The 13,564-nt window shown below is 42.5% G+C and overlaps 2 protein-coding genes across 4 annotated transcripts in view; one reads left to right on the top strand and one right to left on the bottom strand.

Annotated features, from left to right (window-relative positions):
- Positions 1-334: 334 nt before the first annotated feature.
- dscc1 (DNA replication and sister chromatid cohesion 1) lies at positions 335-6,625 on the bottom strand. 3 transcript variants are annotated; one of them, XM_049026422.1, is made up of 9 exons: positions 6,488-6,625; positions 3,628-3,796; positions 3,310-3,450; positions 2,645-2,735; positions 2,314-2,455; positions 2,128-2,180; positions 934-1,091; positions 635-783; positions 335-499 (listed from the first exon to the last, which is right to left on the bottom strand). In XM_049026422.1, exons 1-9 carry the CDS (start codon positions 6,565-6,567, stop codon positions 388-390), a joined length of 1,095 nt encoding a protein of 364 aa, XP_048882379.1. In that variant the 5' UTR covers positions 6,568-6,625; the 3' UTR covers positions 335-387. The 3 variants fall into 3 exon arrangements, with proteins under 3 accessions (XP_048882379.1, XP_048882377.1, XP_048882378.1); XM_049026420.1 differs by lacking the exon at positions 6,488-6,625 and adding an exon at positions 4,385-5,336; XM_049026421.1 differs by lacking the exon at positions 6,488-6,625 and adding an exon at positions 4,385-5,336 and having other exon boundaries at positions 2,314-2,452.
- The window catches only part of deptor (DEP domain containing MTOR-interacting protein), a 34,764-nt gene continuing 27,114 nt past the window's right edge, over positions 5,915-13,564 (top strand). Inside the window, exons 1-4 of the mRNA XM_049026419.1 lie at positions 5,915-6,130; positions 6,825-6,928; positions 12,194-12,372; positions 12,699-12,822. Of these exons, the coding sequence (XP_048882376.1) occupies positions 5,963-6,130; positions 6,825-6,928; positions 12,194-12,372; positions 12,699-12,822 (575 nt within the window). The 5' untranslated portion in view covers positions 5,915-5,962. The remainder of the gene's footprint in view (positions 6,131-6,824; positions 6,929-12,193; positions 12,373-12,698; positions 12,823-13,564) is intronic.

Here is a 13,564-nt window from a genome sequence, read left to right as displayed (position 1 = left end):
TGCTTATATGATGACAGCTGATTAGGATTATAAAATGTGACTTTAGTACACTTGTTCAAGAGATGTCATGAAGAATACATATGGTTTGTATATTCCTAACGAAAGATGAATGTTTTTTATCTTGACCAGAACGAAGCGATTTATTCATTCTTAATTAAGCATTCTTAATCTTCTCATTCAGTTTCATTTCACCGTTGAATAAAGCGACAAATCTTTATAAATACATCACAACCAGCCGGCTACTTTACAAACTCTTACAAAGAATGTCAGACCGATTTTTTTTTTTGAAAAGTAGATTCTGCTAACATTTAAAAGCAACAATTAATGACAAACATTTTCAAAGCAGTAAACATTTTATTTACAAAGAGAACAAAAGGGACGAGAGGTTCAAGTAGCCACGGGCCGTCTCGAATTGTACACCTTTCTCCCGTTCTGCATGGACGAGCGTGCGTACTTGGTGAGAAGTGCTCCAGTAGTCTGCTTTTCACCACAGAGATCCCTTTCGGAAAGATACAGACAAGAGAGAGATCGGAGGTAAACAGAGGAATGAGGATGCATTATTATGGTTAGAGGTACTGACAGAAAAGCTGCCATGTTAGAAGCCAATGCCACATGGATGAAGGATGTCACTAACTGTATGTAGGGAACAATGTCTTCCTCAGTCCACTTCTCTCTCATGCTGAAGAGACAGCTGAAACGCTCTAAAGTGTCCCCTGGCAAGTCCTCCACTCTCAGCAGGGAGATGGTCTCAGGTCTGGAACTGCGGTCCACGAGAGCTACACTCTGATGGGCAGAATCACACGGTAGACGCTTCTCCCCGATATCCCCGGAGGTTATCTTTGACTCAAGCTCGTGTTTAGCCAAACGGGCAGCAGTGATGACTCACATGGCCAATCAAAGGCTAACCATATCCCGACAAGGCAGACTTCTTACCCTGAGCTGGTCCAGCCTGGTAGTCATGCCCTCGGGCACGCTCTGCTGCCACACCTCCAGGAACTCGGCCAGGTTGAACCTAACGGCATTCTGCAGGAGCATCTGTGCCATGGCCCGGCACACCTTGTCTTCGTCCAACGCGAAATACACCTCTCCGTCTGTGGGGTCTGAAATGCACAAGTTGTCCAACACTCAAACTTAAGGTTAAATCAGACGGTTAAACATGTTACATCGCTAAAGCTAATCAGCGTCATAAGGGGCAACAGCAGTAATAACACAACTTCAGAATAACTTGGGTTGATGGCATATTACTGAAAATTAAATAGGCTTCTAAATTTAAAACCCAACTCAATCAAGACAATTCCACTTAAATCAGTATCAGCCCAGTTAAAATAATGTTCTGTGATACGCCCTGTCAATTCTTCTCACCAGACTTTTCAACAGTAATGGAACCCCATAGGGGGCAGCATGGTGGTGCAGTGGTTAGCACTGTTGCCTCACACCTCTGGGAGCCTCTGCGAGTCTCCGCCTGGGTTACATGTGTGTGGAGTTTGCATGTTCTCCCCATGTCGTCGTGGGGTTTCCTCTGGGTACTCCGGTTTCCCCCCACAGTCCAAAAACATGCTGAGGCTAATTGGAGTTGCTAAATTGCCGGTAGGAGTGCAAGTGTGCGGCAATTATGTGTGAGTGTGCCCTGCGATGGGCTGGCCCCCCATCCTGGGTTGTTCCCTGCCTCGTGCCCATTGCTTCCGGGATAGACTCTGAAGCGGTTTGGAAAATGGATGGATGGATGGAACCCCATATTCTTGTGATTGTCCAACAATGCAAAATCAAAACACTTAGTATTCACAGGTTAAGTCCGAGTCCTGAAAAAACACCGTAAATGGCTTATTTTAAAAAGTTTAAAAATTTGAGTATGACAGCTAAAAAGGTGCACCGTCACAAAAAAGCTGCGACCAAATGCACCTCTTGGCCAGTATAATTCGCCTCAACCATGTGAGGATGTGAAACTGCATTTACGTAACAAGGCTGAACATCGAAATGTTAAAGCAGAATAAAAAAAAAAAAGCAGAAGGAACAAACTATCCCCGTCTAAAAAGAACCAAGCAGGCAGTGAGATTAAAGAAAATCAGGACACTTACATCCTGTAGATCATACTTTAACCCAAACATTTCAGCTTCAGTCTGTCCATACCTTCATCAGTGTAGCGCCTCCCATAGCAATTTAAGCAGTGTTCTATCATCTCTCTGTAAAAAACACACAACATATTACACATCTCCATACTGCAGCATCTAAGAGAGAGTTATTGCCCTGCGCTCTTTCCCCCAGAAGTGTAATATTTATTCCTGAGAAAACCTTCCACCATTACAACATACTCACTTTGGTTCAAGGGGCCCAAGTTCCTGCAAGCTTACAGTCAGAGGAACTTTGCTGAAAGACCACGACTCAGAGTCCACCAGCTGGGCCACGTGACCGAGCAGTTTCATCTCGTAGTCAAAGTCCAGAATCCTCCAGTAGCCTGCTTGGACGACCAGTGGAATGTGGATGGGTGAATTTCTGCCACAGCTGAAGTACACGTCCTGCTTTGTCACTTTTGCAGACCGCCCCACAGCCCGCTCATCCACGGTGAAACACACTCATTGCGCAGCGGTGTGCACCTTAGCTTAAAACACTCTCTGACATGACGCGCCCTGCCCCACACCCAACTTACCCTCAATTTCGCAGGCATGTATATTCTGAAGCTGGCTGACAATTTCCTTCTCACTGGCTTGAATTCTATCCAGCAGGTCCTCCATAGTGTACTACCACCAAGAGAAAAAATGTTATCAGTTATATTACATGGCTGAATAATCAGCGCATAAGGTCAAGTATGTGTTTCGTTAGGAAATCTTCCAGAGAAATTTCATACTCATGATGAGGAAAATGATTATTAATAAATAATAATGTCAAAAACACTATGTAGATGTTAGAAAGGCCATCCGGATGGTTTACTCAGAAAGACAGATAGGGGCAGTATGGTGGCACAGTGGTTAGCACTGTTATCTGACACTGCTGGGACTAGGGTTTGAACCTCTGCCATGGTTCTGTGTGTGGAGTTTCCATGTTGTCATAGGATTTCCTCTGCCCCCCCTCCCCCCTTTTGAGTGAATGGTGTGTGAGTGTGTGAGTGTGTGAGTGTGCCCTGTGATGGGTGGGTGCCCCATCCTGGGTTGTTCCCTGCCTTGCCTCTGGGGTTCCCTGAATAGGACACTAAGCGCAGGAGGCAGGGCAGTGCTGTGACAGTAATCACAAACACTAGGGCTCCCATCCTCTATACTTCACACAATAAAACACTCCCATACACACACGCGTGTCTCCGAGATGTTTTCCTCCTACCCTCGGGGTATTCCCATCCGATCCCTCCTCCACTCCAGCCAGCAGGCCAGCATAAGGCTTCTCCATCAGCAGCTTCTTCAGCTTTTTCAGCCTGGGATGCTGCCTCCTCAGCTCCCAGTAGTTATTGGAAAAACCCCAAACCTGGAAGAGATCGATCGGCAAAACATTTAATTTCTAACCACCCGATGAACACATTGATGAAAAAGAAATCGCTGCCAATGTCCGAGCTCCTTGCCTGGTCTTTCACACTTATTGCATTATTTATTTGGTGTAGTCATAATAAGTAATGGATGAAAAAGATAAATAAAATGAAAATACTTGTGCATGAACGAGGCTGGGAGCAGACTGCTCTCTGGGGAACTGATCTGGAGTTTCACAGCCTGGTATAAAGAGAAGCAGGTTGGAAGTATCTGCTATTTTCAGGTCATACGTCTTGTCTTCGCTGCACAGAATTGCATGCTCGTCTTTATCTCCCCTAATAGTGAGGCTGGGAAGGGAAGACAAAAAGATGCAAGAAAACTTTATTCTCTGTTATAAAGTAACAGACATGCCTCTTAGACACCCCTCATAAGTGACAACAAAGCCGTCAAATAAAATGGTGAAGTAAGTGAGGTGGGTCCTGTGCTTTAATAATGGCTTTTCCAGATTCATACCGAGAAATCACACAGTGGAAGCTGAGCTGCCCGCTATCATGGCGTTTACACATAAAAATACTTTTAGTCTGATTTGTGTACGTGCCATTTTTTGACGTGCATTAATACTATCCATTTCAGTTTGCATTGGCATAAATTGCATTAAATGTTATTACTCGCCAGCTCGCCTTACTCTTGCACATATTACCAGCAGGGTTGCCACCTGTCATTTTTTATACGGGATTGTCCCGTATTGGAAAATTAACTGCTGCGTCCTGTATTATACAGGAGGGTCAAGTATTAAAAGGGACGGGTAGAAATCCTAATTACAAGAGACAACGTCTAAAGTAACTTCACATCGACTGGATAGTGATAAAGAAACATAATTTCTGTTAAGCAAAAACGCAGCTTTATAGACAGACAAAACGTCGCTATATATTTACCTCTTGCCAGCCTCTATATGCTTGCATAAAGTTTCATCAAGCTCCATAAGACAGTAATCGCCAGAGGATACGTGTTCCCCAAATGACAAGCAATGAACTGTAGGATGGAAATCCTCCTCTTTCAGTTTAGCTATTTGAAGTGTAGCCTGAACTTCTTCTATCGTTCTCATTTTCAGCTATTACCTTACAACCAAATTCAACTACAAGCTCCGCACGAAAATTCATAAACAAGTTCCCTTCTTTAACATTCCCGCAATATTTTCCGGAAGCACATAACCATTGGCTGTCAGATATAATTGACATTCTCCAGAGCCAATCATATAACCATATCTCAGCCCTATGAGACGCTTTTTCACATGGTTGTTCTGTTACGACCATTACGCAACTTTCGTTGGAGAATTCTGTTACTATGCTAAAAGCGGTTTCTTCATACGTTGCAGGCGTACGGACGAATCAAGAAATTTTCCATATGTGATCTCACTGGAAAGTAGGACATTTGTTATTTAATGTGGATACAGAGTCTCCGTATCAGAAACGGAATATAATAAACCAAACAATATCGATTATGTAACTTTTACACGAATATCTTAATATAATGGAAAATATCTAACATTCAGAAATTCACGGTCTTCTGCAGTTTCAATGGCAATGTTTTCATTCCTGACTGTGGCCCAAAAATAACACGAAAAACTCACAAAATACATGGCATTTAGATATTGTTCTACTGGAATATAAAAACTGAGCTGTGTTGCATGCTTGCAGCTCAAGTTGAAGTTTTTACAAAATAGACTCTTTCAGTTAAACATGCATACATAGGCACAATTTCTGTACATGAGTGTAAATTTCTTATCAATAAACACAAAAACAAGTGGATGTAATCAAATCTTAACCGTAATAGCTCAGTGGCGGGATATTTGGTGTTATTTGCACCACAACTCAATCAAAGAGATTCCCCAGATGCTGCTCAGTTTAAGCTGCAAACTCGTGCAAAGAGAGCGGACGTTTCAGACCATACGTGAGCAGTCTGAATTATAACAAAGCCTGTCCTTATTTATACGGAACCCGGCTTTCAAATTGCTCCAAAGAAACTGTTATCCCGAGATTGCTTAGCTTTTGTGAAGTTGTGTGGATTTGGCTGGTCCTGCTGGCGATTTATCCAGATACTCTGAAGCCAAGTTGGGGACAGACCACCGCCACTGATCATAAAATGCTTTTTAATTTCTTATGATCTCTTTAGTTCCCAAATTCAGTTTTAAAACAGAAATATTTGTTGAAATGCTTTTCCTTAAAAATTTAACCTTTAATTTTTAATTTCTCAATTATAAACGTTATCAATTCTAAATCGAATAACAACAGTTTAATGAAGTTTTGCCTGTTGATTATAAACATAAATAAGCTGATATAGAAATATGTACTACAATACGTGTAATGAGTTCCTGGTGGCATCATGCAAATTGTTTCATGCCGGCCGCTCCTTCTATACAAGTCCTTAAGAAATGACCTTCCCTTCGCCATCAATACATACATTCGCGACGCTCCTTCCGAAGGACACTTTTCAGAGAGGAAAAATATCTACATATGCCACGCCTTGCTGGCCAACTCCCCCCGGTGACGGGGACCACAGGGCTGGCGCTGTTCAGACCTTTAACGGCGTGCTATGCTGGGCCGGGCAGTAAACATGTAGCTGGGAGCCTGGGGGTCCGCTCGTCCGATTGCATGCCTGCGAGAATCGCTAACAACTTTCATGTAAATACGTCTGCATTACATCGTGCTTCATTCACACTGTCTAGTAGCACATAGACCGCTTGTTCTAATCATTGTTCGGGATTCCAAGATAGAAAGGAAGGGATACTCCTCGGTTATGATGACTATTCCTTTCTAAACTTTTAATTTATACAATTTTGCTAAATATTTTTTAATGCGATCGAAAGAGTAGACTGACTAAGTGGATTGCTACCTTAATCGGACGCATATGGCTGTTAAACTTTATTGAGATATGTATATATGCTCTCTTTCTTAAGTAGATAACTGGCAAGTTCCGTTTTTGGAGTTTTGGTCAATGTCGAGTCGTTTATTTGAAGACTTTATAAACGCAGCACCTACCGTAAAGAGGATGTACGTGTCCGTACGGCAGATCCTCGGATGAGTGACGAACTACGGCCAAGTAGAGCCGCACAATGCATGTACGAATTTGGGACTGATCTCGCATGCAGTTACTGCAGGATTTACTTAAACCCTATAGGAATCAATTAGACTTGGTGTTTTCATTGTGCACAGATCGGTCAGCTGGATATCGGTCCCGGTAAATCTCGACTTATTGTTTTTGCTGTCAGTGCCGGGGAGGGTGGGGAGCGATGTCATACTTGCAATCAGGTACAACATGTATATGTGAAGTACAGTTAGTACTTCGGGCATTCACACGCATGCGGTTTGTTTCCAGTTAAAGAGGCGCGGCGACATGGACGGGATCGGGAGCAGCATGCAGAAGAAGGTTTCCGAATTGGAGCGCATGGCTGAAGTTCTCATTACTGGGGAACAATTGAGGTATGAGATGATTTGCAGCCTGTGGGTTACTGTACCAGCGCGGCGTGCTCCACAAAGGCAGGCGTGTGCGTTTCCTCACTGCTGCTCTCTCTGTACTTACACCAGGACTCTTATTAAAAAAAAAACCCAAAACATTAGTAAAATGCATTAGTAAAATACTGACAACCGTGTTCATATTTCAAAAATAGTTAAAAGAGTGTGTTGTTTAGTGGGAGGGTTTGCAAAAATAATCCCTGCTTATTGCAAGATAGTTGTCCTTGGCTATTGTTTATCGCGGTGCCATAAAAAGCACATTTAAAATAAAAGGGCGCCTCCCATTCCAGTATGACATAGGGAATTATTTCAGTAATACCGATACGTATTTGCACCCCTTTCTCAAACAGGTTCTGCACATAGGGTAAGGTGGCAGTGGTTCTTTGTCTTTATATGTCACCATTTTTCAATAAGAGTTCCTCTAACCAGGGAGATTACATATAAAATGTCTCTGCATGTTACGGCAGTATTTTAACTAATCAGTTAAAGCCTATACTGTATAGTGCTGTATTTACATAGAGTTTTTTTGTTTTTGCCGTAAATTGCCGCAGTTTTTACTGCGAGTTCATCATTGATGTTTACAGTGGAACCTGAGGATTTATCGTAGTGTTATGTTTGAAGACACACGTCTTTTTTGTTTATTTATATGCTCGCAAACTGCAAGCCAGGAGTCATCAATATCGTGCCCTTAATAAATAATGCAAATTTGACTCTTACTGAAAATGTAAATTTGGAAACTATGGTGGATCATTTTTGAATATTTATCAGGTGTAATGTGACACAAATTCACCTGTTTTTTTTTTTGCCTGGACGTTATTGGGCACATATTACATACGTTCTCCATGGTGTAAACACTACTTTTTTGCCTTATTTAATTGCTTGAAAGGTCACAGAGTGGGTTTGACATTTTCTCAGTTTTGCGGCAGTATATTTACCTGACTATGAGGGGTTTGGCACCCCATCCTGGGTTATTCCCTGCCTGTCACCTGTGTCTTCCGGAATCGGCTAGGGCTCCATAACCTTCCATACGAAACAGGGTATGGAAATGAATGAATGAATATTTAACTTTAAGCCATTCAGACATTCTTCCTGCAACTCTCTGGTCACAGTATAAGGTGATTAATCATCGTTTCACCTTCTGTTGTTGTGAGGACCTGAGAAATCTCCAGTGCTTTATTCTAATAAGACATAAAACAAAAAAATATAGAATTTTGCAGACTAGCAACGAAAGTCAAATTAAGTGTGGCACACAGTACTAAATTACCCTTTAAAAAAAAAAAACCTGCAGACTTTGTAGTAATGAAGTAAAAAAATCATTAATGCCGCCATTTTTACCTAATGGGAAACGTGGTAAGCTGGTCCACAGCTCCCAGCACAGAGTAAAATGGGATTTAAAGCCTTTTCTTATATTGCTAAGAAATACATTGATAGGTGCGATTTTGGTAATCTCCTGAGTAAAGTTATGAAGCTCAGCACTCTTTAACAAACATGCAGGCATAACGTTTTATAAAGAAACCACTGTTTCTAAGTCACTTCGGAGACTGAATATTTGGTAAAGTCTAAATGACAAGGGTGCATTAGTGTACGGCCCTGCTGAAAGGGCACTTTCCACCGTTATGGTCTCTCTCTGTTTTTAGAGCATGTTTTTCCCAGTTTGGATACTGTTCGAATTTTGTAAAGGCAAAAGTTTGGCTATTTCAGCCAATATGTCGATATGAAGTCCCGCCTTTATCAAAAGTGAATGTGAGGAATGGAATTTGTTGGTCGAAATAACAGGGTTTTAAAGTGACATTATGTAGGGAGTTGTGCAATAGACCATTCCCTTAGAAACCCCTGCACCCTTAAAGACCCTCATGGAAGCGGCAAAGTAAATAATTGGCTTGTTGAGATTACTAGCTGGTTAAGGAGATATTGAGGTGAGAGATAATTCTGCTTTTGGTATTTTGAGGTGTTTTGGGGTGGACATTTCACGCTGGCCAAACGTTCACAATGAACATGGGAGAGATGTCCCCGGAGAGCGAAAACTCACAAGCAGAATGGGTCCAGGATTAAGGAATGCCACATCCTTCAGAGGGAAGCGGCCAGGTTTGGCCTTGGTCTTCTGTTGTCCAGATGCCTGAGAAGGGTCATTCAACGCAAATAGAGATGAACACTTATATTTATCGCCGGTTAGCAGCAGGAGATGGAACCTTCCGCAGACCACAAACATTCTGGGCCATGAATGACAGCAACTCATTTATAGTGATTCTTGCCTTACTGTCCTACCATCTTGAACATTAAAATCACAAATTATATCAGAAAAAATATTTTTATGATTTGTTTTGAGATTCTTAGATTTTGGCCTTCAAGATATGTTTCGGCTTTTATACATATTTTATACTTTTTGTGCATTTTTATACAAGAGAATGAAAAAATAAGCAATCTTGATTCACACAAATATCTTACTCAAATAAACTATTTAAAATGTAGTAACTCTTTAGAGATTCCGACTGCATACCCAGATAGCTGATTCTATGCAATGTGCTCCCTACTCCAAGCAAAATTAAGGATGATTTTGTAAATTGTGGGAACATCTCGCTGGCTTATTGTATGAAAGGTTCACGTGGTGTTCTGCTTTTCCAGTTAACTGGCTTGGTAAAAATGTAGCTTTGAGACAGATAAAGCTGTAAATGGTATGCCTTGACTTTGCCCTGGTTGTTCTGGCAGGATCTGCGTAGTGCTTGCAGCACAGTTTTCTAAGGGATAGGTTCCTGGTTCCCAGGAGATAATTTTGAGGATGGATCTTAATACAAATCTCCAGTAAGACATCCAACTGTGTGAAAAGTAATCTGTACACAGTAGACTGTGAGTACACACAGACATATTTTTTTTGCTGGATTTACTGATTGGTGTGACAGTCAAGTCCTGAAAACAAACAGCAGCATTTAATGCTTGGAATGATAGAATTAGATTGAATGAGATCCCTGAAATGTGGAAGGTATGAATGAAATTACTGCTTAATTAAATAATGAAGACTGGTTCCCAGGAGGGTGACACGATGGTCAGCACTGCTGAGTCGCACCTCTGGGACTTGGGTTGAAGTCTCTGCTAGGATTCCACGTGTGTGGAGTTTGCATGTTCTCCGCATGTTGTTGTGGGGCTTCTTCCAGGTACTTCGGTTTCCCCCCCCACAGTCCAAAAACATGCTGAAGCTAATTGGACTTGTTAAAATGCCCGTAGGTGTGCATGTGTGAGTGCATGGTGTGTGACTGTGCCCTGCGATGGGCTGGTGCCCCATCCTGGGTTGTTCCCTGCGTTGCGCCTGTAGCCTCTGTGATAGGCTCCGCCCCCCTAAATAACCTAAGCAGTTTCGGAGAATGAATGAAGTTCCCAAGTGGGGCTTCCTATTCAAGTTCATGTTTAATGTGCTGTTTTCAAGATGCCTCCAAATGGTACTTTTCTATGAAAACGAAACAAGGTGCTCAAAACTGATGTGTATTTATTGGTTTACGTCAAAAGAAATGTCAGCGGCGATTGAAGTGTACATCACGGGGCAAAGGTCAAGGGTACCCTGCCTGGTGCATCCAGCGGCGCAAGGATTGCCTAAGCAACTGAAGATTACATTTTTTTATGCCTGAAAGTTACTCAGAGTCCTTCAGAATGATAGCAAGTGTTGGGAACAAATGGAGAAAAGCTATCGTAAGTTAAGCGTTTCGGTAATGTGTCATTACGACGGATAACTAGGGATGTCATCTTGGATCGGCGTGCTGAAAAAAGCAGCCTTACCGGACGCCCTAACGTACAGTAGTAGAGCAAAAACAAATTAAATCATTCTGTCAGTTCTGCTGGAAGTATGGAAACGTCTTTTGCTTTGTCTTGCAGTTTGAAGTCCTTTTGAGCAAGTGGGTTAGTGAGACATATCATTGATTATAGTGGGAGATGACATACGTCTAGTATAGTAGATTTATAGGTTTTCCCCTTCCGGGCTTAAGTTACAGAATGTCCAGATTGATGTCTTGGGATTTCTGTTGAGTACATGCCGGGATTTTCACTTGGGAATTCTGGGCTTCAGTATAGGAAAAGTCATAATTATATATTTGACTCTCGACAGCATTTCGTGTGTTTTTGCAAAGGTCATAGCAGGTTGCATATGTATTATGAGTGATTCTGGTCACATATGTGTCCCATATATGTCATTATTTTGTCGTAGCTAATCCGTCCACCCATTTTTCATTACTAATTATCCTGTTCTGTCATAGTGGGCCTGGAGCGTATCCCAGGAAAGCCTAGGCACCCAGTAAACGATACCAGTCCATCACAGGGTTCCCATGCTCTCTGGGCAGGTACCTGAAAGTTAGCCAACTTCCAGCCTGAAGTTACATCAGTCACGCCTCATCGGTCCCTTTGAAAACGTCCATCACCTCCAGAGCTCCTGCGACAGCAGTAACGTCACGTCATGGTGTAAACGGAGACTCCAGGGAATGTCCTTCGAGGCAGAAATCCCCGCGCTGTGTCCTGCAGCATATTTCCGTGCCATTCAGGAACTACTCGAGAATTTGAGCGTAACACCCTTTGTCGGAAACACAGAGCGAGGCATATTTCGGAAGAGAGACCCTCCCATGTATTGATGGGGTGTGGGGTTTTTGACAAATATCATTTAATGGAATGACTTTGAGGGGCATTGGGGGTATTGGTAGCAAAATAAATATTATATACAGATTTGTTACCTTTACATAATGAGTAACCAATAGAACCCTAATCCTAACACTAAACTCTAGGGATTGACTGGCCCTCCTTCCTCAAAAATGAACGTTGCTTTGAATAAAAGCGTCTGCTACATAAGTAAAGAACACACACAAAGGCATGACTGAAATAGGCCTTATTCTCCTTTGGCTGCTCGTGAGTGAGTTGGATGGTGGTTTTTTTCTTCAAAGTGTTCCGGTAATGAGGTTAAGATGGACTTTGCCTGTTTGTAGCTGTTGCTTCCCCACAGTTGTTCATTGTCTTATTGTGCTTCTATATTTGACGGATAAAGGATAGATGATTTTGTGACATTTTGGCTTTTCCTCCAAGCAGCACCTCATCTGGTTTAGTTAAGATCTCTAATGTTCTTTACTGGGCTTATATATAGATATAGCAATAAACACAAAGCTGAGAGTCTTCAAGAGCGGTTTCACTGATCATATGTAATGTGATGCTGAAAAGCAGACTTTTATTTCTGTTTTTTCAGTGTGGCCATCTCTCACTATGCAGGCTCCGCCTCCATGAAGGAAAGGTCATCAAAGACCGGAGGCATCACCTCAGAACCTATCCCAACTGTTTCGTGGCCAAGGAGCTGATCGATTGGCTAATAGATCACAAGGAAGCCTCGGACCGTGAGACGGCCATCAAGATCATGCAGAAGCTTCTGGATCAAAGCATCGTCCATCACGGTGGGCCTCTTGGCGGCGACGTCACAGACTGACGTTTCGCAGGCTAGAATGTTCAAGAAATAGACTTGTTCACATTTAATTTCCCATCCTGTTTCCATTAATACAGTTTAACTAAATTCAGAAGGGCAACACTCAGACGTGATCTTATACGTAATAAATAGGCAGGCATTCGCAAAGACCATCGCTCTGTAAGGACCTGCTTGGTTTACTTTCGGCAAGTTGGTGCCAAGTGTCAGATTAGCTGATCCGGTCCTTGGCTGCATTTATCGAGCCGCGTTCCAGAAACATGCACGCTTACATCTATGGACGGCCTCTCTTTCTTGCAGTTTGCGACGAGCACAGAGAATTCAAGGACATTAAGCTCTTCTACCGTTTCCGGAAAGACGACGGGACCTTCCCCCTGGATAACGATGCGAAGGTTTTCCTGCGAGGACAAAGGCTCTACGAAAAGTATGTACAAATTTATCTTTAAAATGACACTGGAGTAAATTAAAAGTGTTTTAACGTGCAGGCTGACTTGATAAGAAAACTAATGATAAAATCAATATCACAAAATAACAGGTAATGAATCTTCCTGCTTGCAGATGTTGTACCTTTTAAACCTCTTTTAATGAGGGTAGTTAAGAATCAGAAGCATTTTGGACTCCCGGATTGTTTATCCCAGCATGCCGGAGACATTCGTAAACAGTCGCGTTTCGGTAAACATGCCGATCTGTGCTCGGCGTTCGATGGGCGTGAGCTGTTTTTGGACAGCTTAAGAGGACTAATTGTTCCCATAGAAACCCGGGAGTCCACTCGTACATTCTGTCATGAATCCTACGTGTGCCTGCAACAGCAGGTGCTGCTGGACCACTGGGAGGTGGGCGCCATGGGAACAACATGGCGAGTGAACAATCAGAACGGCTAGGGGGCTGTCGACAGGAACAAAATTAAGGATACGTACCTGGGAGTATTGCTGTTTTACCTTTGAGCGACACACAGAATGGTTTGGGTGAAATATCCATATAGAGTAAAAGGGTACAGTAACACAATACTCTAACAATAACAGTAACAGCAGTAATGATAATAACTGGATGTAGTATTAATATTGGTAGCTGTGTCTTATCGCAAACTGGCACCCTGTCCGTTGAGTGCGTTGATCAGCGCAACAGGTTGTGTCACTCTGTGTCACCCTGACAGCCAGTGGTGACAG

Source organism: Brienomyrus brachyistius, chromosome 9 (assembly GCF_023856365.1).
Source record: "Brienomyrus brachyistius isolate T26 chromosome 9, BBRACH_0.4, whole genome shotgun sequence".
In the NCBI taxonomy this organism is placed as follows: Eukaryota; Metazoa; Chordata; class Actinopteri; order Osteoglossiformes; family Mormyridae; genus Brienomyrus; species Brienomyrus brachyistius.
This window is presented reverse-complemented; position numbering and strand designations above follow the sequence as displayed.

Coding starts and splice junctions, on each gene's coding strand:
- dscc1 (XM_049026420.1), bottom strand. CDS start 4,554: ATGAGAACGATAGAAGAAGTTCAGGCTACACTTCAAATAGCTAAACTG. Junction 2,736..3,309: donor CGGATGGGAATACCCCGAGG/GTAGGAGGAAAA, acceptor TCTTGGTGGTAG/TACACTATGGAGGACCTGCT. Junction 500..634: donor GACATTGTTCCCTACATACA/GTTAGTGACATC, acceptor TCTTTCCGAAAG/GGATCTCTGTGGTGAAAAGC.